The following is a 24386-nucleotide window of genomic DNA, read 5'->3' as shown; positions in this document are numbered from 1 at the left end:
CCCCACGTACCCCCCTCCCCCCCAGGAGCACTCGGAAATAAGAGCATTACACTAAGCACCAGAGACACTCCCTCCTCTCCTGCTTCATTCTTTATCCCACTTATTTTTATTCCTCCCTCCAGGTATAAAATTAAGTTGCCATCTGTGAACCTATAAATGAATCCCTGCTATTTGGGGTTTTGCACGCTATAGGAGCTTCTAGATTTAGTCAAAATTCACCTGGTGCAATGCACCATCCAACTGCTGTTTTCTTTGTTCTGTTTTTTCCAAAACACTCTGCCAGCGTTGATTTAAACCCTGTAGCTTGTGCTGGAGACTGCTTGCTTCTTCGCCTGCGCTGGATGCGATGAGCTCATTTCCTGCTTTGTTCACAGCCTCCACGGTGGACTGATGAGCGAATACATCATTCCGGAGCACCTGAAAACGTTCAGATAGTATCTTCACTTTTAGAGGACTGTGGGGCTGTGCAATATTCTGACACACACTTCTCACAAGTGCTCATATCGATTCTGAAGAAATGGCTCTAACTTGCAGCTCTGAGTGTGTCGGGAGCTGTGTCTTCCCATGAAGTGGCCGTGAGGAGCCGGCTGGTTGCCACCACCAGGCACTAAGCACCTAGACATAATTAAGAGTTCTACTATTTTTTTTTTAGTTGATTCCAGCTCATTTTCATTGACGTTAATTTTCCTTTCTAAAGTAACTAAGCGATCGTTTCACTCCCATGTATTCATTTTCAAATTAAAATTATCTCAAGTCTAAAACATACAAATTTTATAATTAGCTGTCTCAAAGGAAAAAAAATAAGCTTAAACATTTCCTTTTCTCTCAGTGGTGCCATGCCAAAATTAACTGCTAATTTCAAAGAAATCCCTCCCCAACACTAATAAGAGATCATTATAATCCTGCCTTACCCTCATTGACACAGAGTTGGCAATAGTTAAAAAAAAAAGACCCTTGATTGACCCCCTCACCCCCGGGAGGGCAGTCTGGTCTGCACAGGGAGGACTTCAGGGAATTGGGGCCACCCAGGAGCACTGCTCCTCTGACAGCGCTGACTCACTTTCCACACCATCTGGTTAAACCAAGCTTTCTAAAGGCTTCATTCCCAGGGTGTAAAGAGATATCTTTATGGAAAACATACACTCCGAAATGTCTCTAGTAAAAACTGCTTTCTCAAGATGTAAGAGTTAACTATTCTCCTTATCCAACTTTAAAGGGCAATTCTATGTAATTCCTTCTAAATGGTCTTGAATGCCACTGGAAAGACAGAGCTCTGGAGTAGAAAAAGCACAGAATAGTTCCTTAGTTCCTTGGTTCCTTCCTTCCTTTCTTCCCTTCCTTCCTTCCTCCTTTCCCTTCCCTTCCTTCTTTCTTCCATTCCCTTCCCTTCTTCTTCTCCTCTCCTTCCTTCCTTCCTTTCCACAATTAAGTTGGAGACTCTAAATCCTCTAACTTTTAGCTTTCAAGAAATGGAAGGAAGGGCTGGGAAGGTGGCTCGGTGGTAGAGTGCTTGCCTTGCAAGCCGGAGGCCCTGGGTTCGATTCCTCAGCACCACATAAGCAAAAAGAAAAAAGCCGGAAGTGGCGCTGTGGCTTGAGTGGTAGAGCGCTAGCCTTGAGCTGAAGAGCCGAGGGACAGCGCCCAGGCCCAGAGTTCAAGCCCCACGACTGGACCCCAAAAAAAAAAAGAAATGGAAGGAAAAAAAGGAGCTATTCCAAGGGCTGAAAGGTAAGAGTTAAAAGCTCCCTACAGATCTCCAGGTTCAGGTGCCTCTTTCTGGCCATCTCTGCTGGTGTACCACACACATTTCTGATCACTGACGTAGGCTACTTTTCAGACAATTTCCAGGTTTATGAAAATGAAAGTGCACCTATAAACTCATACTACGAGACTATGCACACTTGGATTTTATGCAGAGCTAGCCTGGCCAGTCCTTGCTACTCTAAGCAAAGTCATAATGGAGACATTAAAATATGAGGAAGGTTTCTATGTCAACATTGTACAAAAGAAATGCAAATTTCTGAATCAGATACAGCCAGACAATGACTATTGATGTAGACTGGCCCAGGAGAAAAGAAAGAAAAATTAGCATTAAGGAACATTTACAGTGGAAAAAAAGAAAGAAAGAAGTTGAGCAAGAAAAGAGATTGCACATCATGGTCTTAAATGCCCAAAATTTAAATGTCCAATAGTTATCTCCTACCTGATTATCAAGAAAACTTACTTATGGCTAGGATTCAAGACTCTTAATATAAATGTTAAAGTCTATGAAAGATTGTGGGAACATCAGGATAACTACCATGCAAAAACATTCATGTGAGTCTGGCGACTTAAGGGTTGGGGGTGATTTACTAAAAACATCAACCAAAGGGTCACACAGGTGGCAGCAGGTAGAGTGGTGTGTGCTTCTCAACAAAGACTTTCAAGCTTTGAATTAAAGGCATGACAGACACATTTTAAGAATTTACATGTAATAAACAGTTCAAAACTGATTTAGAAAAGTGTGATATAAGTAGCCAGTCAAAAGTAAAGGCAACATTGAAACAGTAAAAAACACACAAAAAAACCCCACAAAAAACAAAAAAACACCTGTGCTAGGAGAGACAGACACAGAAGGAGCATGCCAAACAGGCTGGATGTGAGATGCATGACCACAGAAAGGCTGCGAACCATGGGGAAGCCACATTTTGAGCCCAGGACATTTAGGCTCTCCCCAACAACTTCAAATGGAGTCCAAGGTGACATGAATCCAAGGACAGAGATAACGGGACTTAAATCTTCAGTGTTTGCCTTTCAGCCCTATTAAAAATTTAGTCACTGATTTCCCTTGTGTATTGTGTTTGGTAAGTGCCCTGAACCATGAGAAAAATATTCTGATCATCATCTTGAAGGAAGTGTTTAAGTACTTTAAACTCTGACTATACATGCAGAGTTGAACATCTGTTAAGATCACCCATTTTACAGGAGAAAAATGAAGTAACAAGTTTGACAAGAAATGTACTTATTACCTTACTTATGTAAGTGAAACCCCTCTGTACATCACCTTAACAATAATAAAAAAAGAGATCATCAACTTGAAAACCCAGCTTGGTGGCCCCAGAAAAGCACAGGGAAGAAACACGAATGTGCCAGTGGCTACGTACATGGTGCTTGGCAAGCTCGATTTCAATGGCTTTCGGGTCCCCTCCAATGGGCTTCTGTTCACCGAGCAAGCCCTCGGTGTGTGTCAGCCAGGCCAGCAGCTCGTCCAGGGCATGCTGGAACTGACCCAGCGCGAGGAGGGCGCCCTCCAGCTTGTGCTGGAAGAGAGCAGAGTAGAGGGACCGTCACACATGAGGCACATCAGCAAAACAAGGGCAAAGAGCCATCGCTTCCTGCCGCCTAAGTGCCTAAGCCAGGCCCTGGGGCATGTAACCATCTCTCCACACTTTTTGTGTGATGTTCTCTGTGGTCACAACATGGCACAGACAGGGAGAGTTGTCCGGAAAAAAGAGAATCTGGGTGCTTCAGGAGTTTTGCTAACTCCTGACGTGACCTGAACAAGTGTGTGGCATGTCAGAGGTCTCTGCACTCACCTGTCTGCTGACAATCCTCTCATCCAGGCTGTCCCAGATCAGCTTCAGCTCAAGCAAGGGGTCCTGTACCGTGTGCTTGTCACTCTCTTCCGTCACTTTCTTCAGCAGAAGTTCTGCCTGATGGTTCAGCCTTTCCATTTCTATCTGTTGTTGGTAGGCCTCTGACTTAAATTGCTATTAAAAAATATACATATACAAGGACATTTTTAAAATCAGTATCATTAAGACAATACTGTTTAAGACAATAATATTTTAGTGTTTTATTCTAATTTGTGTTTCTTACTGGGGGAGGTCACAAGGAATAAAGAGCTAGCAAAGACTGAAAAAGGGGGGCGGGTACTTCCACTTCATGTGATGGAAAGATGTCTATGTAATTTTGGTATTTTGTTTTTGTTCTTTATAGTAAACCAACAAACCTTTTAGTTTAACTTATTCAAATGCCTTTATATTTTCAATAGTGTGCTTTGAAATTACAGGGAAGAAAACACAAACACCTATGAAACCCAAGAAACCAAGCTCAGTATTTCCATCACACACATACACACACACACACGTACGCACACACACGCACGCATGCACACTCATTCTGCATTCCTCCCTCCCCCCACAACCACACTGTTTTTCAGCTGTGTTACATTTTTCAGGACTTAGTTATTTCTATGCCTCACCCATGGCTGCCACTCTCCCTCTCCTGGTGCTTCTACATCTTGCCATAGTGTTTCTATCTTTACTTAGCCAACCAACAGGTTAGGAAGTGGCTGACTGTAATAGAAAACTGTCCTATCACAAATGATCATCATAAAATATTTATCTGAAGCTGCAATCATAAATAATTAATGGATAAGCAGCCTCTTATTATCTTTAAACATATGACAGCAATAATTAAAAAGTAATAAAGTATAATGAGCATTGGCTAAGTTCAAATTACTCTACCAACTTAAAAGAAGGTTTTCTCCAGTCAAGGACAAAGCACGGGTCGGGGCGGGGGGGTGAGATGACCTTCCTGAGGTGCCTCCTGAGGGAGGGGGGAAGGCCGAGTCAGAGCGAGCCTCCACGGCTCGGGCAGCGGGAGGCCTGCCCAGCCTGCCCAGCCTGCCCTTGAAGGCTGTGGGTGGAGAGGAGCATGGACACGGGAAACCCTGACGGTGCTGACCATCCGAAAGGCAAGGTAAAAGCAAGACAAAATAAAAACATCTTCCAGTCTAACTGTGGCAACGGCAAAGTTCTCAAAGAAAAATACATTTCTCAAGGAAATAGTCATACTTTGAGATGAAAATGCTGTTTTAGTATCCGATAGTGGTTTTATGTAAGAATCTAGGGGCATTCACTGACAAGAGGCCTCTGGGTGTGAAGCCCAAGGGAGGAGAGAGCTGAAGTCATGGCCCTAGATGGTCACTGGCTGGGCACTCAGAGCAGAATGCTAGCCGCAGGACGGAAAGGTCAGAGGCAACCCACAAATACTCACAACCAGGGAAGTTCTGCTGCTACACCACGCCAATCATGCAGCACACACACAGAAAATGAAAACGTTACTGAACACTACATAATAAGGCCAGTTAAACAGTGCCCATGGAATCATGAAATATGCTCACCCCTGCGTGCGCGCACACACACAGACACACACACGCTGCTCCCAACACCAGGTTATCTGACATCTGAGAGATGCGAAGACAGTCGGGCCTAAGAGGAGCTACATCTGGGTGTGTAATATCTGGATAATGGAAAAGTTGCTTTCCTCCTTTGTGCTTATTTAGATTTTCTGACTTTCCAATAATAACCAAGTATTAATTAATGCAAAGAAAACATTCAGTGTTTTGTTTTATTTAAAGAGCACATACTTTTCTATTGTTCATTCTAGGTAGGCAATGTATTAAACACAGTTCAAAATAAAAAATGTGAGATGCTTCAATTATGTAAAATAAATCAATTTATACAAGGAATTCTGTGACTGAACAACTAAAACAATGCAAGGAAGTCTTGGATAAATTACTTAGGCCCCAACATGTACCTTTAACTCTTCAATCTGCTGCTTGACAGTTTCGAGATCTGTTCCGATGGGAGACAGCGAAGCTAACTTCCCACCCGCAATATCTACCCAGTCAAAGACTGCCTGAAAGAAACATATAAAAGTACCAAAATATGTCACAAGTTATAAAAAAGGGCAATTATAAGGAAGGATGGCTATTTTACAAAAAATTAAGGTCTACCTAAACAAAAGCAATATAATGGAAGTTGTCCCAAATATGAAATAGCTAAAATAGCTATTGCTTTAACTCTACATCCATAAATATGCAAGATGAATTCTTTACTGAATATTATTAGACTATTAACCCCACACATAGAAGCAATATTGAGATCTCTATTCTGCTTTGCAACATAGACTTCACAGTCAGGGAAGAAAATTATCCTACAAAGGCTCAGGTTTTCAAGTTCTGAACATAAAACAGAATTACTCTGTACCTCAAAGCAATGGCCAGACCATTAGGGAGGGGTGGAAAGCATCTGGCGCATTCAGGTTACCTTAAACCTGCCTGGGAGCTGGATGGTAGCCCAGCAAATGATCAGACCAGCTGAGCACCTGGGGCCAGCTCCTGACAGCTGGTGGAACTGTTTCTCAACGGAGCACAGGTGACCAGCCACAATGGAGCAGCACGGCATGTGCCAGGCCCTGTGCCGACTCACGGTGGGCCATGGTGTCTGACCTGGGAGCATGTAAGGGCCGCTGTGAGGACCCACCCACAGCCCAGCCTCGCACACACCGGGGGCTCTGTTTTGCTTTGAACAAGAAGGAGGCTGTTACAATACGGAGTTTTTTCATGTTTCCAAAGTTCAGAACCCTTTTTCAGCTGACATCAAACCTGGCTGATAGTGAGAATACTGGTACAAATGCAGAAGGGAGGTGGCTGATGGTGTGTACTGGTGTGAATACACAAGTGAAATGGCTGGTACGAATGCAGAAGTCAAGTGGCTCAAAGAGGAGACAGCTGTGCTCATCTGAGCTTTGGAAGTATTTGCTTAGTGTTCTGAAGGAGGGTGCTGGCTGGTAGGAAACGGAACAAAGTTAGGGAATGTTGAAAAAGAAATAGCAGCTGTTTGCCTTAGCCAACAGAGGAGCTGTTGATATTAACAGTGCCAACTTCCACAGGGTTAATGAGCCGAGAACCTTCAGGGATGGAGAAACAGCTGTTCAACTGAATGCCACAGGTGGAGAAGACACTGCACAGCACAGTGGCCCGAGGAGCCACGTCTGCTTTGGTGCACGGGGCTCACTGGTGTCAGCCAACTCTCTGGCTTCTGTTGACCGGTTGGTATTTTTAATGTTTACTCCTCTCATCCCAGAGCACGCCCTCTTGTACCATAATTCAGTCTCTGCTCCATTTCATTACCTGATACTGAACTGTTCATGAAAAACAACTGTGTGGGAACACTTGCTTGCATTTAAAAAGCATGAAAATATGTCTTTTCAAGCTAAAGCTCACTGGAAGTGTGTACTGAGCCATTTAGACTCACCTGTAAATCCACATGTCTGAAAGGTGAGAAACTATCTTCTAGAGGTCAGAGCGGCCAGAGGGCCGCAGGAGCGGGTGCCCCCCATCCCCACCTCCCCGTCCCTCCGTGGAGGTGGGCACAGGGTGCCTGGCCTTACCTGTAGTCCATCCTGGTACTGAACTGCAGTCTGCATGGCCTCCTCGAGTTTGTCGATCCGGTCCCTCCAAGCTTTGTTTAGAGAGTCCCATGCTGAATTTAGCTACAATACAAATGTTATGTCTGTCTCAATATCAACATTTAAACTCATGACTACTTTTAACAAAGGCATTGAGTTTGGATTTCCAGGGAAACTTTCTGAGGGGTGAAAATGAGGGCCGCACCTCATCTATACTCTTCTTCACGATGGGTTTATCGGGCTCCCCGCACGCAGCAATGAGCTCAGAGCCCAGGCTAATGACCACAGCCAGTTCCTCCTGCAGCCCATCCACTTCCTCTCTGATGGCCTGGAGCAAAGCAAGAAGACAGCCTCAGAAGACCAAGTCAACACTGGTTAATGCTAGGAGATTACAGCCATCCTAACCTCCTTGTTTCCTAACTTCCTGCTTTCCTTCAGTTTCTAACTTGTGCTTGGAATTCCTTGGTTGAATATATAATCAATCAACAAACATACTTAAGTATAGCACTGTACAGAGAGAAAACAGGCCTGGCTCTCATGTCAATGAATTCAACCAATAGCAGTCACGAGGAGAGTGTAATGGGATTCAATATCATGAGGAAAGATTTACAGAGGAATCTGGAAGCTGGAGCAGCATCTGCACCCAGAGTGTGTACGTGAGTAGGAGATATATTGGGCAAAGGCACAGACACAGGAAGAACATTTCAGCTGGGGGTACCACGTTCTAACTCAGGGAAGACAGGACACTTGGTAAAAGAGCAGCAGGATAGGCCTGGGCCTGGGCTGGGCTGGGTGGGCTGGGCTGGGCTGGGCTAGGCTGGGCTGGGCTGGGTGAGCTGGACGGGGCAGTCAGGGCTGGGCTGGGCTAGGCAGGGCTGGGCTGGGCAGTCAGGACAGGGCTGGGCTGGGCTGAGCAGTCAGGGCTGGACTAGGCTGGGCTGGGCTGGGCTAGGCCAGGCTGAGTTGGGAAGGACTGGGCGGGGCTGGGCAGTCAGGGCTGGACTGGGCTGGGCTGGGCTCGGCTGGACTAGGCTAGGCCAGGCTGATTTGTGAAGGGCTGGGCCGGGCTGGGCAGTCAGGGCTGGACTGGGAAGCCCGGGCTCCCTCCAGCAGGCACAGGGCCTCTGAGGGATTGAAAGGAGTGCCATGTAAGAGCAGGTCTAGAGAGACAATGTGCAGCAAGGTTCAAGGCCAAGTAGAGAGACCTCACTTTGGACTAAGCTGGAAGCCAAGAGCAGAGATATGGGGCCCTGAAATAAGGCAGAAACAGGGGGACAGGGTCGAGTTGCTTGACATTTGACTTTGTGGCCTCCAGTGAAGCGTGTGGGGCAGCCTCCCCTCCACTAACCACTATTCCCTCCACGGCCCAACCAAGCAGATACATTGTGGTTCTGGGGTTTGGACTCTAGTCCTTGTGCTTGCCAGGCAAGTGTTCTACCATTGAGCCTTACCTCCAGCCCTAAAATACAAACTTTAACAGAGTAAATCCTAATAGTTGCCAAAAGAACTCTTGTTCATCACGTTCTGCTTACCTCTGCGGCTTCCTGCTGCTGCTTCACAATGGAGGGGTCAATGCCGGGGGTCTCCAGGTCACGGATAAAGTCTTGAGTGTCTTTAGTGGTAACGACCAGAGACAGGTGATCGCACCAAAACTTCTCTGCCAGCTCCATCACGTCCAGCAGTCTGGCCTCCCGTTCTTCCACCAGCGCGTGGATGTTCTCCCAGACAGAAACCATGCGGTCAAGTTTAGCCTGCACAGCTATGGCGGCCCAACAAGAGCATCAGTTACCCCCATGAGGTGGTTAAGCAAATCCTTAGGCTCACACAGAGGGCAGTCATTTCCTGCTAACTCTAGAAATAGACCTGGCTGGCGGTGGTTTAGTGAGGACCACAGGCCCAGGGGCCAGCCTTCAACAACACACCTCTGTTCTCCCCTGGCTGAGCAAGGCTCCTCCTGACCCTGGCGTGCATAAAGGTCAGTGAGCTGAGAGTGGACCTGGGTTGCCCGATTTTAAGTTCAATAATCCGGGCCTCAATCCCAGCTAGTTAGTGAATTTTCTTACGCGTTCAGCTCAGGAGTGCTACTGTCAGTTCAGCCGCAGGAATGTGGCAATGATGTGTGTTTGTTGGCTTCCTTCTGAAGTCCTCAAGGATTTCTACTGTGTCTCTGCTCTCCCTTAGCACTGATGGTGCTGTCTGGACTGGCTATGGTTGGCTAAGTCACAGCTTGTGATAAGAATCAGCAATGAAAAAGAATGCAAATCTAGGAGCTTTGACGTTACCCCCGTCATGCTTTAACCTATTGGTTTAAAGGCCCAGAGAACATTCAACCAACCTGTATTCAACTAGATAATTCCCTGGATTACTTTCACAAACACAGGAATGATGTTCACCAGGGTTGTACTCTAAGCACACCCATTAGTGACACAGTCTCAAAGGTTTGGCTTTTTGCATGCACCTGGCCTGTCCACGTCTGTCTCCCTGCTCCCCAGTGATTACCTTTGGCAGAGACATCCTTGTCGGGGCCTCCAGACCTGGCAATCATGTCCTCACCCCTCTGCCTGAGCGTCTCATACAAGGGCTGCAGCTTTTCCATGTCCATGGACACATTCTTGTTGTCACTGATCTGCTCCTTGACCTTCTCAACCTCCGCAGAGATGGACGGTGGCTGCCGGAGTCGCTCTGCTGTGCGCGTCAGGCTCTCCAGGATTTGGTCGATCTTGTCATGGAACTGGAGGGAAACAATGGGATCCTTTATGGGCAAGGTCTGTGATGTCAATGTGAGTTTCCTGTGAGAGACCCTGTTCTGACTGACACAAGGAGAGCTGAAGCTTAGACCCTTCCTTTCCGAACAGAGGCGTCCAAAAAGCTGGATCCAGCTGCTCACCAAGACAGGCATGACGTGTGCGAAGGCCCTCTGCAGCACACTCATGGGGAACACACTGGGATCCTGGTGAGTACCTGACAGGTGAAAACCTGGGTGCCCGTGGCTCACACCTGCAATCCTAGCTAGTCAGGAGGCCGAGATTTGAGGATTTAGCAAAAGCCCTCAGAGACAGCCAGGCTCTGAGTTCAAGCCCAAGAAAGAAAGAGAGGAAGGAAGAAAGGAGAGAAACACAGAAAGAGACCAAAAGAAAAAGAGAGAGAGAGGAAGGAAGGAGAAATAACTACAGATCAGCATCTGCCTTAAGATTCTGCTGTATTTTATCTTAATTTTAAAATTTGTTTAATAACCTGAGTATTTTATCTATAAAACTGTTTTTTTCATCTTCAGTCACAATTTTGATACTCTCAAGGTTACATTATAAAGCTCATGGACAGTTTTGATCACATCTAAGGGATGCCTTAGGTTTTGTTTTCCTGAATTGAAAAGTATAAAAAAGTATCTTAAAAAGACCCACAAAATGAAATCAAACAAAAACTTCCCTGATGCTGAATTAGAAGTCTGTATTTAATTCACTCCCAACACACTATATGCAGATACAAATTAGGCAGTTATAAAAATCTGCTCACTCAAAAGTTCTATACTACCCTCATAGTTAAGGAAATCACAGCTCAGGATTACAGATTCACAGGAATGTTTTGCTGGTGTTTGTTCTTGGATTTTTGGTGGTACTGGGGTTAAACTTCAGAGCCTCATGCTTATTAGGAAGGTACTCTACCACTTCAGCCACGCCTTCAGCCCTGTTTTTTGCTGCTTATCTTGCAAATCAAGTATAGTAAGCTTTTCTGGCTGTGTTGAAACATGATCCTCCAAATCTCAGCCTCCTGTGTAGCTAGGTTTATTGGTGGGGCCACTAGTGCCCAGCTTATTAACACTTTACTGACAATCACAGCAATACCTCCTTCTGTCTCTCCTAATGACCAATAGTATATTCCACTCACAATGGACACTGGACTAAACATCTAGATAGTGATAGCAAGGGCATGTGTCATAGGCACTGAAAATCATTTTTATTTTATCTTCAGCAGGGAGAAAAATGTACAAGCAGGATAAGCAAACATGATCACCTCTGAGAAAAAAGAGTTTAATGAAGAGAAATATTGTGGATCAATTTAATCAGGAGATCCAGGACAGCATCTCTGCCTGCTTCCTGTTTGGGAGAGCCCATTCTACTTCTCGCATCAATAGTAACCTAGGCTGCTGTGGGAAGAGTCTGGTCTAGCATCAATAGTAACCTAGGCTGCTGTGGGAAGAGTCTGGTCTAGCTTTATCAATAGTAACCTAGGCTGCTGTGGGAAGAGTCTGGTCTAGCTTTATCAATTACCTGGGCTCCTGTGGGAAAAGCCCTGTTCTACTTCTAGTGTCATTGGTCACCTGGGCTCCTGTGGGAAGAGCCTGTTCTGCTTCTGGCATCATCGGTTACCTGGGTCGACTGGGAGACCGCTTCATCCAGGGCCACAGCTCGCTTTTTGACGTCTTCTTTAATTTGACTGTAAAGGGCATCAGCGGCCACGTACTTCTCTTGGATAGAGAAGCCCTCCTCAGGGCTCAGCTCCAGCAGCTGGGGCCCCGTCTTGTTCATCTTATCGATGTGGGGCTTGTGCTCCGCTATCAGCTCTCGCAGTTGCTGTAACAAACGAAAGGGGTTTCTCAGCATCTCGGGGTCTCACCCGCATATCTCAGCATCTCGGGGCTCACCCGCACATCTCAGCATCTCGGGGTCTCACCCGTACATCTCAGCTTCCACACCGGCACCCCAGGGCCTCCAGCTGGCAGCAGGCTCTCAGCAAGCATCCTTCCCCTGCCTGGCTTTCCTTCACACATGATGGTGTATACAAACTCAACAGCATGTACAACGTATGATTGTGTGTGCAACACATGACATGTACCACACATGACAGCAATGCAACTCATGAAGGTGGCACGTACTGGTGTGTACAATGCGTGACTGTGTATGACTACACGCGACAGCACGTATGCCACAAGATGGTATGTACAACCATGACTGTGCATACCACATGGTGACATGTGTCCCCGTGATGGCCTGTACAGTTCAGTGCCAGGAAGGAGAGGCTGACACGCAGCTTTATCAATTACCTGACACAGTCAGGTAACTGTCAGCACAGTCATGCCTGAGCCCCTGCAAGGGGACAGCTCACAGTGCACCTTGTGCAGTGCACTTGAATAGAGCATTCACCAAGAGTCCTTTCACATGGAAAGATTCCCTAGAGAGACGAAGGCCTAACCCCAAGGGTTCCTTTTGACATTCATGACATGTATAAAACAAGGAAAGGAAGGGGAGGAAGGAGAGCTGAAAGAAACTCAGTAAACTACAAATACTGGAGGAAGAAAGACCTCAAGATCAAAGGATCTGAGAGTGATCTCCTCATCCACAGACACGTGAAGCTATACAAATGGTGCATGCTCATATTCCACTGTGCTGTAGATGCAGTAAGAATCCAGTCTGCACTGGGGACACACGCACATCAGCAATCTACCTCTAGTCATTATTCTAAAACGTTGGCGTTGCAAGGGCAACTCAAATACACAGCTATTCGTTGAGCACTACTTGTAAAACGTGCAGGCACCAAAGGATTATGTTACTTAATTTTGTCCTCTAGCCAGGGCAAACAGTGACAGCTTTTCATGGCTCAAGGCCAAAGCCATCCCTTGGGAAGCTTTGCCTGGACGTTCGGGAACAGCCTCTAGGCTCAAGTACAAAAAGCCTTCCTTTTGTCCCAAGTCATGGACTGGGTTTCTTGCAGCATTTCCTGTCTCCATACTACTGACCAGCCCACCTCCAATCACAACTTCTCTCATTCATCGAGAAGAATCCCCAGGATGGAAGCAGAACTGGCTTTTTATTCAGGGTGCATTAAAACCAGTCATAAGGGCAGTGGAGACACGGCGTGAGTCCACACAGAACGCTGCAAACAAAGGCACTGGAGACATCTTATGCATCCCCACTAGGCATTCTTGAAAGCACACTTGGCTCTGAGTGATCAAACTTCTGAGTGACACAGGAGAGATCTCACTGTGCCTCTCTGCTGTGGACTCATTAGCCAGGGGTGTGGGTGAGACCCTCCTGTGACAGGCCAGGGAAACCACTGGTGTCTACTCGGGGGTGTGCACGTGTGAGTGCAGGGCCTGGGAGAGAGGCCTGGTTCACATGTGAGACCGGCCATGACTTTGAAGAATCCTAGTATCTGTCACCAGGCCTTAAACTGTGTTCATTCCCACCTACAGCATCTCAACAAACTGAAAGAAAAGACATGAAGCTGGAAAGAGACCCTGAGAGAGGGGCATATATCCAAAAGCTGAGGCCCAGGAGTGGAAAAACTTGCCTGCAAGGCCTATGTACTAGTGCAATCCCGACTTGCTCTGCAGGTTTAACTACTATGCGAAAGAGGAACCAATTCCATTTGGAAAACGAGAGCTCAGTAACCAACTTTCTACTTGATGCTATGCTAAATACACCTATTGATATCACCCACCTGAACAGAAAATCTATGCAAATTTTACATTAAAAATAATTTAATGAGGAGATATCAAGACTTCTGCAAGATAAACACTGATACTAAATTAAATTCAGTTCTACATGGTTTCTCTTCCTCTTGAGTAATTTATACAGTACCCTTGTAAACTCATTTTTTCCTTAAAGTGTTCTCTAGTGTGTCTTTAAAGAAATAGTTAAAGATATTCTTCAATGCCAATATACTAAGAAAGTAAACAAAGTAAGTACAGCATATGTTCCCAAGAATGATGTAATGTACTGACAATGTTCTGTCTGCTCACCCTGCCTTCCCTCCTCATACACACACATTTATACATATGCACACATGGATCACACTCACACATACACACATGTGCACTGCTTACTCTCCAAGTGCACCTCATACCGATCAGGGAGAACGGTTCTAGGTTCACACATCCATAAACAGAAAGAACTCCGGAAGGCTTTCTTTTCCTGACAGTCTTCAGCTCTTTCTTGCACATGTCCTTACAACACTGCACATGACAGTAACAATGAAGTGACGGCCAGATGAGGGCTTCACAGTACAGTTTAAGACTTTGGAAAAATACTCCCTACACTTACAGGAGCAAGAGACCCACGGGCACAGAGGCAGGCCACACGCATCGCCCAGCGCCGTGGGCACTCCGCCCGGCTCCCCGAGGTGGCTATTTTGAGTTATTCCCAAACCTGCACTTTCTCCAAGCTGATGACTCGTCCACTCATTTCTACTTTTTTTGCTGTATTCTATACGGCTCTGACGACTACATGTAATATATGAGTTAGCCTACAGGAATAAGCTGGAAGCTCTTCCCAAGCTCATTCACCTGGCATTTACAACTGGGACTCTTCTTCCTGCAAGATGGTTTATATAGCCTGTTATTCTATAAAAGCTGTAATGCAATTATGGCCATACATAAGGATGTGATAGTCTTCTTCCTGCAGTCCTGGGTCATGCACGCTAGGAAGGTGGGTGGTCCAGTGAGGTCAGACATGGTCTCACCAAAGTGTCCCAGATTGAGAGCTGCACCTAGGCTGCTGCACCTAACCCCAGCTCACCCGGTGCTCCTCCTGCTGCTGCCTCAGCGTTTCATACTCGAGAGCAGGGGCCGGAAGCCGAGAGATCACTCTTTGGGTTTCTGTCAGCCACGGCCAGAGTTCTTCGTATGTCTCCCAGAACTGGCTCACCAGCGACTGTGCCCGTTCGAGCTGCAGATACCGCTCTGAGTTTATCTGGCAGATGGCATCATAGTTTTTCAGTATCTTGTCCAGTTTTTTCTGGAAAATCAGATAAAGAAATGTGTTGTGACATTGGCTGGCACACCTCTCGGGTGCTGAGACCGGTACTGCATAGGTCATAGGTGGAACACAGGAGGCCCTCAACAAATGCATGTGAAACAAAAAACTACCCAGTCTAGCGGGTATAAGTGCAAAAGTTCATTTCACGAGGACCTCAGTTTTTATGCATGGAACACCAAGCTTGCCCAACATAGTAAGCATGATTCTCTAGCTGTTAAGGCTAGAAAACAAGCTCCATTTGGTTTCTACCAACATATACATTATTTCCTGGGGGAAAATAAAGACTACCTTTTGCAAATGAAATTGTAATAATTGCTAGCCAACTAAACCAGTAAAAACGATTAGAACCAAAGCAGGGCACTGCAGCACATCCTTTTGAGAGGACAGTCATGGTGATGTGTTATAAATTCACAGTAAACTAACAGCACAAGAGGAACCCAACAGTAACCCACACTTAGAGAATGACACAGAAATTATTTCATAACAATCTGCATTTTTCATGTCTGTATCTCCACCAGAATTAAGAAAATTGCATTACAGAAGCAGATTTTTTGCAGAGTATAAAAATCAGGCACAGGTAAATAGGGATACAGGTGGACCCATTGCAACAATGAGATGTACAAGTCGTTATGTCAAAAATGAACTTTACAACTTTGGTGTGTGGGGGGAGGATTAGGTGGGGGGGAGAATGGGGGGCGGGGGGAGGATGGAAAGGGGAAACAAAGGAGGAGGCTACAATGCTTGGTAAGAAATGTACTCATTATCTTGCCCATGTAATTATAACCCCTCTGTATAGTATTTTCACACACAAAAAAAAAACTATCCAAAAAAAATCAGGCACAGGTACTTGCACGTACCTTGTTTTCTGCCATCCACATACATTCCTGTGATCGCCTCAGCACGGCCCGCAGGGCCATGAAAGCTATAGCCTCCGGCACTTCCTCATCTCTCAGCTCACCCCTTTTCCTCTAGGGAAAAGTTGAGAGAACTGCCCATTTCAGGCTTTGTTTTAGCTCAAGGTGTGAACATTCTAGAAGCACAGACACCATGGCCAATGTCTATAGTAACAGTAGTTCATATGGATAATAAGGGGAATGACAGAGCTAACATTTAACTGGGTGCTCGACACGTACTAGGCAGCCTAGAACTCACATCTGTGAGCTTCTCTGCCTGTTAAAAAGACAGCCCTCCTGGCGCTGCTCTGATGCAACGTTCCTTCCACCAGTGGGCTTTGTAAGCTAATGAGTTTGCTGCTTGAACCACAAGCTATGGGTAAGGGAAAGAGGACCTGAAGATTTAACTCAGCCCATGTTCACTCAGAACCTCTCCAGCAGGCACACAGACAAGATGATACCTTCATTGATTGCTTTTCCTCTTCAGTGCATGTGGTCATGATTTGGTGCCCAGATTTTACAAGCTCATCAATAATATCTTTGTGTCTCAAAATCTCCATGGTGAAGGTCTGTAGTTTATCAAATACAGGTGAATATAGAAAAAAATGAAGACAATTAGGCAATAGTTGAAGACACCATCTGGCTCATGTGAGGGGCCTAGACAAGCCAAGGATCTGATCTGGGGTTTCATCACCTTCTGGGCCTGCAGCTGGGCCGAGGTCTGGTCTTGCTCCAGCCTGATGTCGCCCAGGGACACCAGTCTCTTCTGTGTGTTGCTGATCCAGGACAGCTCAGCGTCAGCCGCCTGGTCAAACTAAACAAAGGATAAATCATGAGGTCAACAAGGTCCTGCAACCATTGCCAAGAAGTACCTAGTGACATTTCTATTAAATATCCTTATTATATGAGTGGAAATTCTGAGCGTGGCTTTTCATGACATACTAATGTGTGAGAGGGGCTGGGGCTGAAAAATAAAGACAGGAGTCATAAAACATAGGCGCTTCTGATGCCCAGCATCTGTAGCGCCCTGCTACCAATTCAGAACGACTCGTGCTGCCGTCTTTGTTGCCATCAGTCAGAGGAGGAATGCACGTTGCCGCCTGCAATGCTATCTATAGTCATTTGACCTGTCACCCTACTCACATGGTACAAGGGTAGCGTTCTGCTCTCCATTCATGCTCTACAGCAAAGCCCGGAATGATCCTAGGTACTTACCATGCTGTGTGTCTGGAGGCCGACATATGTTTCTGTGTATAGAGCACACCCCTCAGCAGATCACAGATCAATTGCATTTGTTTCTGTTTGTGCACTAGGGCTTGAACTCCAGGACTGGCCACTATCCCTTAGCTTGTGCTGCTCAAGGCTGGTGTTCTACCATTTGAACCATAGCTCTACTTCTGGCTTTTTACTGGTTAACTGAAGAAGAGTCAATTTTTTCTGCCTGTGCTGACTTCGTACCAGGATCCTCAGATCCCAGCCTCCTAGTAGCTACAATGACAGGTATGAACTATATACCTGCTCACGTACATGATTTTTTCTCTGTTACCCAGCTACTTTTTTTTTTAATCTCTCTAGGGCTGGGAAGTGGCTCAGTGGGAGAGTGCTTGCCTTGCATGCATGAGGCCCTCAGTTTGATTCCTCAGCACCACATAAGCAGAAAAAGCAAGAAGTGGTGGTATGGCTCAAGTGGTAGAGCACTAGCCTTGAGCTGAAGAGCTGAGGGACAGCGCCCAGGCCCAGAGTTCAGACTCCACGACCAACAAAAAATAAATATACAAAATAAATAAAATTTAATCTTCTTAATAATCATACATTAGTGGCGTAAGGAGGATTTCACAGTTATCATCCCACAGATGCATACAGCGAACTTTGGCACGCTCACTGCTCCATGTTCCCATGACCTCTTCTGTCTCCCGCACCCCACCCCTTTCCAGACGGTGTGCTGGGGTTCATTATGCTGTGTGCACGTATGCAACATGTGCACATATACATATATACACACACACACACACATACGTATACATGTATTTCAATCTTCTTTACTTCTCAGTATCCTTTCTACCTTCCTTGTCCCATGTTTAATTTTTAAACATCTCATTAAGTAATGCAAACATTTTAAGAACTTTTTTTTTGCAGTTTGAACTCAGGACTTGCTGTGCAAAAACTCAGTAGTCTGAAATATATGAAGAGATTTTGTTTTCCTGACCACAGCAGTAATTTATGCATACAGCAGAAATTCTTAAAGCACAGAAAAACCTACAGAAAAAAATTAAAATTTGTAGTTAATCCCAATACTATCATATTTCAGCATTTCTTCTAGAAACTAAGAAACATGGACTTATTTAAGTCTGGCATAATTCTGTATAAACAGTTCATAACCTGCTTTTCCACATAATATTCTTTTTGTGTGTGTGCCAGTCCTGGGGCTTGAACTCAGGGCCTGGGGTGCTGTCCTTGAGCTTCTTTGCTTGAGGCTACTGTTCTACTACTTGATCCACAGCTCTACTTCTAATTTTTGTAGGGCTTTTGGTAGCTTATTAGAGATAAGAGTCTGCCACCTGCCTTCGAACCACGATCCTCAGATCTCAGCTTCTTGAGTAGTAAGGATTACAGGCGTGAGCCACCAGTGCCAGGTCCACATTGTATTATTTTAAATGTGTATTTTAGCATTCCTGCATTTTCTTACTATTAGATACACAGCTCTGAAAGAAGAGCTCCTTGCAAGGGGATCCATTCCTTGGCATGCGTTTCCAGGAGTCAGGAGTATCGCTTGCAAGCCCAAGGCCATTCCTGGTGACAGGCATCAAAAAGGAATGGTGTGGACAGTGATATGGACAGTAACCCAGCAGGACCCCTGCTGGAAGAAGGCCTCTGGAGGTAGTCACTGACGGACATCAGTCCAGATGGGAGTAGGGGAAATTACTGGGTCAGGGAAGAGAAAGGTGGAGATAGGAAGCAAGATTAGAAAAGAACCCCAGTTTTAGAGCTGGGCATGGTCATATACTCCTGTAATACCAGCTACTCTGGAGGCAGAGGCAGGATTACAGTCTGCAGGAAGCCTGTGCCAAGTTAGCGCAAAACCCTATCTAGAAAAAACACAAAAAAGGCAAGAGGGCTGGGGGCAGAGGTCAAGTGGTAGAGCACCTGCCTGGCAAGCTGAAGCCCTGAGGTCAAACACCATTACCACAAAGGGACAAAACAAAAATGAACACAGGCTGTGGGCAGGTGGAGTGAACGAGCCTTTCTCAGCTCCTGGTGCTAAGTTCATCTCAAGCCCTTGGGAACAGGGGCCAAACAGAGAGAAGAGGGCAGAGTGCTGTGGGCAGTGCCCCGGGAGGGCATGTAGTGGCTTTGCTCCATACTTCACTGGTCCAGGACCAGATGGGGGAGAAACTGGCAATGCACCAGCTCCAGAAGACACAGATGGAGCCCGGCCAAGCTGAGCAGGAAAGAGATGAACTTACCACAGACCTCTCTCCTGGTAAAGATGAGTTACTCTCAGAAATTTTCTACAGTTGGTACAAGATGTTAGCGATTCCTGAGAAACACTCATCACTGGTAGCTAGCTGTCTGCTGAACACATTGCTCTAAGAGCTTCGCACACAGAATCTTCTTTAACTCAGACCACAGTTGCACACACTGGATATTTCCACAAACACATTTACAGCCAGGGAAGCAGGGAAGTTAACCCAGCCAGGATATTCAGCCTCGGGAACTACCCTCTCCTCTCTTATCTTCCTGAGTATGCTAAGGAAATCAAGATACTGATTTCACCAAAAACGGCTCACGTACTAAAAAGATCAGTAAGTAATACTTACAATGTATATTGCAGTGCTGCAGATTGAACCCAGAACTTCTGGCATGCTGGGAAAGTTGTGACTCAATAGTCTGTGATATATTGCTTTTAAAACATATCCTTTAAGCTAAACAGGGGTCCTAAGAAAGACCATGTGGTGACTGCATTGAAGGCCATCCCCTCTCCTTCCTCCCCTGGCGGGGGGGGGGGGGAGGGGGCACTTATCACTTTTCTTTGATTGGCATTTCCTTCCACTCAGTGACTCCTTACTCTTAACACAGCCTGGAGGGTCCCAATCAATCTCACTTCTACAGGCCTGACTGCTAGAGGCCCAGTGAGCTGTTGGATCTAATGGGACTCCAATGGGCTGGAGAGCAGGGTTTCTATGAGTCCTCTGACATAAACAAGCACTCAGAACTGACCCCACGACTAGCAGTCCAGCAAACTGCACTACTGATAAACACATCTGTATATGCACAAGAGACAAAGGAGAATGAAAACTAAGGTTTAAGAAGCTCAGTGGTGTGAACTGGGCACACCAGTCTGTAACTCTTTTAAGCAAAAGTGCCTCTACCCATTTCTACAGGGTTCATTTGACTCCATTTTCAATGAGAGAAAGAAAGCCACAAAGATATGTTACTTTGTGCAGGTTCAAGCAGGGACATGTGCAATGTCTGGCTCAGATAAATGGAATACGCTGTGGGGGATCTGTGGCGTGTATTGCCAGAGGATACATGGTATGTATGCGGTATATACTGCACGAGGACATGTGCTGTGCCCTGTGGGAGGACATCGGATAAATACACAGTGTACATGGTGGAAAGGTAAGTGGTACATGTGTGGGAGGACATGTGGTATACACGCGGTATATTCCGAGGGAGGAAACGTGGTTTATGCCCTGAGAGGATACAGGGTGCACACATGGGGTACACAGTGCAGGAGGATATGAGGTATACTTGTATATACTTGGTATACACATGTTATATACCGTGGGAGGACACATGGTATACACATGTGGTATACATGTGGCATATACCACAGGAGGCTATGTGGTATACATGGGATCTATACCGTGGTAGGATACATGTGATCCCAGTGAATGAGAAACTTCATTCAAGTTTACATAGGGCTCTTGCTTGTTGGCACAGCACTTTTACTACACCAGTGTAATCCCTCACCTCCAAACCAACTTCCCAGGAGGTCAGAGTTCTGTCCTGCTCTTTAGAGAAGTCTTCAGTGCCAGTTCCAAAATGGTGAAATAAATTTTAGTGGAAAAAATTGCAGTATTTTTAAATACTGGAATAAACACATACACAAACACACTTATTTTCCCATTATAATGAGACATGTGAATTCCTCCAGACTTTGAGAACAGGGTCTGGCCAACACACTCCTCAAGCATGAATGCCTTCCCTTGTAAACATCCCTGAGGCAGAGCTTTGTTATCATGGTATTTCACCAGCTTCTGTAACTCCACTGAGCTACGTGAAGACAGGGGTGGGGCACTGTCTGTAGAAGCACATTAGAACACTGGGTCTGGATGCCCCTATGAGCGTTGGTTTGATTTGTGTTTCATGCTTTTGGGCAGTGTTAATAAAAGCCTAGTTGCATACTTTCCTGAGCCCCTAGCAAGACCACACCACCTTCACCCCAAGCTTACAATCAGATTCTGGTGACTTGATGTAAACAGACACAGATATCTGAATAAAAGTTAATACAAATGTACTACAAATACCCTCCCCAGGTCCACTTGGCTGCTTCGTGCCTCCTGTTGGCTGTGGCTAAGGACCTACAAACGCTGTGAGCCACAGACAGGGCACACATCGTCATCTCTTCCCCTCCAATCATCTTCCAAAAAAACCCACATCAGTAACTAAACTGTTTCCTTTTACCAAAGAATACTCTGTCTTTGCCACAGCTTTATGTAAATGAAGAGTTAACACCAACTTATACACTCATTCAAAATGCTTACTGGCAAAGCTCAGGCTCAGCTGAGGTATAAAAGTAACAACAGCCAAACGCCACTGTGCAGACAAAAGGTGTTTTGTTTGGAGAACAGGGCTGAGAGCAACAGGCAGATGGCTGCTAATGATGTATTCATACGTGGCCCCACCAAATTCTATTCAAACTCCATCTTTCGTTTCTGAAGCACAGAGGAGGGCTGGAAACTCTGCTAACAGACATCTTTGTTCAGGTAAGGGCTGCAGAAACAGCAGAAGAGAATTTACTACCTAGACACAACCCACTTGTCCCTACCTGCTGTGACCGGAGAATGGCGGCGTCGATCTCCTCCACCTTCTGAGTGATGGAGTTGCTCACCAACCGGTAGCGCTCATTGTCCTCGGCTACCATCTTCTCCAGCCCCTCTCTGGCCCTCCAGGGGACCAGCTCCAGCAAGGCGGTGCTCACTTCATTCAGGGAGTCCAGGAAGGCTTTGTTGTTCTTAACTTCCTTCTTCAGCTCCTGAAGACATACAAACTCATGGTAAGAGTCTCACCAGGCAAAGTCCTTTGCTGGGCCCTCGGGTCATGCTTTTGGTGTCTTAGTTACAGATGAATTAAATAAAATTTTGTCTTAGCCACTCAGGAGGCTGAGATCCAGAGAACTGCAGTCCAAACACAGCCCAGGCAGAAAAGTCTGCAGACTCCATCTTTACTGAACCAGCAAAATGCCTGAATGAAGGCATAGCTCAAGTAGTACATATGAGTAAAGAAGCAGAATGAGAGTATAAAGCCCGAGTTCAAGCCCTTGTACCAGCACAAAATAAAAAGCTAAGATAAATAAATATTTATGTATTTTATGGCTGTTTTGCAATAAGGAAACGCCCCCAGAGAAGTGCAAGCAACAATTTATTTGCTGATGTAGTGACAAGATTTTAGCTGTGATGTTTAGTATATTTAAAATTGGGAAAACAAACACCACGCAAGTTCACATGTACCATTCTTGGCTTTCTTGGAACCTCTATGTGCCACCTAACAGACAATGAGAGCGAGGATATCCTGAGCCAGAATTTAGTGACCTTCAAAATCAGGACATACTGGTACAAAGTCAACAAAGCAGTTGACTTGTCATAGGCTTGGTGGGTCTGACCTCCAGCCCTGTGACACCAGGGATGATTGTACACCAAGGACAACACCAAGGACGATGCCATGGATGATCCCATTCTAGGAATGAGAGATGGTTATACTCCAGGGACAATCGTGTACCAGCATGGTCATGTACCAGGGTTGGTCACATTCCAGGGATGATTGTACAACAGAGACAATCATAATCCAGGGACAATCATACACCAGAGATGACTGTACTCCAAGGATGAGCATATGACAGGGATGATATGGACAGAGGCTGGTGTGTCTGAGGATAAGAATGACTCCAAAGGCAGGTCCAGCCCTGTTGTGCTATGGTCAGAAAACCCATTCTGGGCTACACCTCTATCAGACAGAAAAGTTGTATCCCCATTCTACATTAATTACACTTAAATAGTGATCATTGTCCTTTCTCTGGTCTTTATCATTCTGTTCCTAGTGTGATAGTCTACTCTGGCAACCACAACACTCTTGACACAAACTCTAACACATCATTTTCATCTTTGGGTTCCTGAGAATGCAAACTGTTAAGTTTGCTGCCAACTCGCACTGGGTTCCCACCCATCCTCAGCATCCTAGCAGTGCCGGGAGGAAAGACGATTTCACTCCTGTGTGGGTCAGACTAGAAGACAGCCAGCAGATCGCGCGGAGTGTACCAGGCCCACCTTCTGTCTCGCCTGCACCGGGCCCGCGTCTGCTCTCGGGACCTGTGACTCGAAGGAGAGCATTTCCACCTCCACTTGGCCCAGCCAGGTGCTCAGCTCCTCGTGTGTGGTATGCAGCCGCCTGGAGAGCTGCAGGGCTTGCTCCAGAGTCTCAGCCACATCGCTGCTCAGTTTGGTAATGTCTTTGTACCTTGCTTTAATGACTTCCAATTTATCTTGGATGACTAGAACTTCATCACCTAAAAGGCAAAGACAGGTACTTCCTTAGGAAAAGGGGAGAAGGGTGGGGAGGCAGGTTTTTTTCAGTAACACTGTACAGATCTCTAAAGATGATCTGACCCAAGAGAAACTCTCATTAGGTTTTCATCTTTTCTGAGGTTGCTAGAAAATCTAATCAGCTCCAGAACTACAAATGAAAATGTGTCTCTCACTCCAAGGGAAGAGGCTACTGGGCAACGAACGGCCCACCATGCCTCTGGCTTGGAGCTCGGGGTGGTAACAGGCTAAGGCTCAGCTGACCAGCCTCATCGTCTCCCTTGGCTCACAAGGAGCTACCGTGTTGGGCAGAACGTGTAACCTCTCATTACTCACGTCCACTTTTCCAGGGAATTCTTGCCTGCCTCTACGTCCCTTACAGAGTCACAGAAAAGGTGTCCTAGGCTTCACATTTCTAGGTAAGGGTTCTATACTATTTAGCATTCCTCCAACTCTGAACAGAAAGGGTAATCTCACCTAGTGCACGTGCCATCTCCCTAGTACACGTGTCATCTGCTTGTACACGTGTCATCTCCCTAGTACACGTGTCATCTCCCCTAGTACACGTGTCATCTCCCCTAGTACACGTGTCATCTCCCTAGTACACGTGTCATCTTCCCTAGTACACGTGTCATCTGCTTGTACATGTGTCATCTGCTTGTACACGTGTCATCTCCCTAGTACACGTGTCATCTCCC

The 24386-nt window shown here is 46.0% G+C and overlaps 1 protein-coding gene across 1 annotated transcript in view; it reads right to left on the bottom strand.

Annotated features, from left to right (window-relative positions):
- Positions 1 to 24386, bottom strand: part of Dst (dystonin) — a 287116-nt gene that overhangs the window by 34212 nt on the left and 228518 nt on the right. The window contains exons 60-73 of the mRNA XM_013019154.1: positions 23434 to 23672; positions 21939 to 22145; positions 16581 to 16700; positions 16348 to 16455; positions 14754 to 14972; positions 11607 to 11810; positions 9739 to 9970; positions 8772 to 8998; positions 7445 to 7567; positions 7222 to 7323; positions 5584 to 5685; positions 3576 to 3749; positions 3144 to 3299; positions 220 to 417 (exon numbers count right to left, since the gene is read on the bottom strand). Of these exons, the coding sequence (XP_012874608.1) occupies positions 220 to 417; positions 3144 to 3299; positions 3576 to 3749; positions 5584 to 5685; positions 7222 to 7323; positions 7445 to 7567; positions 8772 to 8998; positions 9739 to 9970; positions 11607 to 11810; positions 14754 to 14972; positions 16348 to 16455; positions 16581 to 16700; positions 21939 to 22145; positions 23434 to 23672 (2411 nt within the window). The remainder of the gene's footprint in view (positions 1 to 219; positions 418 to 3143; positions 3300 to 3575; positions 3750 to 5583; positions 5686 to 7221; positions 7324 to 7444; positions 7568 to 8771; positions 8999 to 9738; positions 9971 to 11606; positions 11811 to 14753; positions 14973 to 16347; positions 16456 to 16580; positions 16701 to 21938; positions 22146 to 23433; positions 23673 to 24386) is intronic.

Source organism: Dipodomys ordii, unplaced genomic scaffold, assembly GCF_000151885.1.
Source record: "Dipodomys ordii isolate 6190 unplaced genomic scaffold, Dord_2.0 Scaffold44, whole genome shotgun sequence".
Classification (NCBI taxonomy): domain Eukaryota; kingdom Metazoa; phylum Chordata; class Mammalia; order Rodentia; family Heteromyidae; genus Dipodomys; species Dipodomys ordii.
This window is presented reverse-complemented; position numbering and strand designations above follow the sequence as displayed.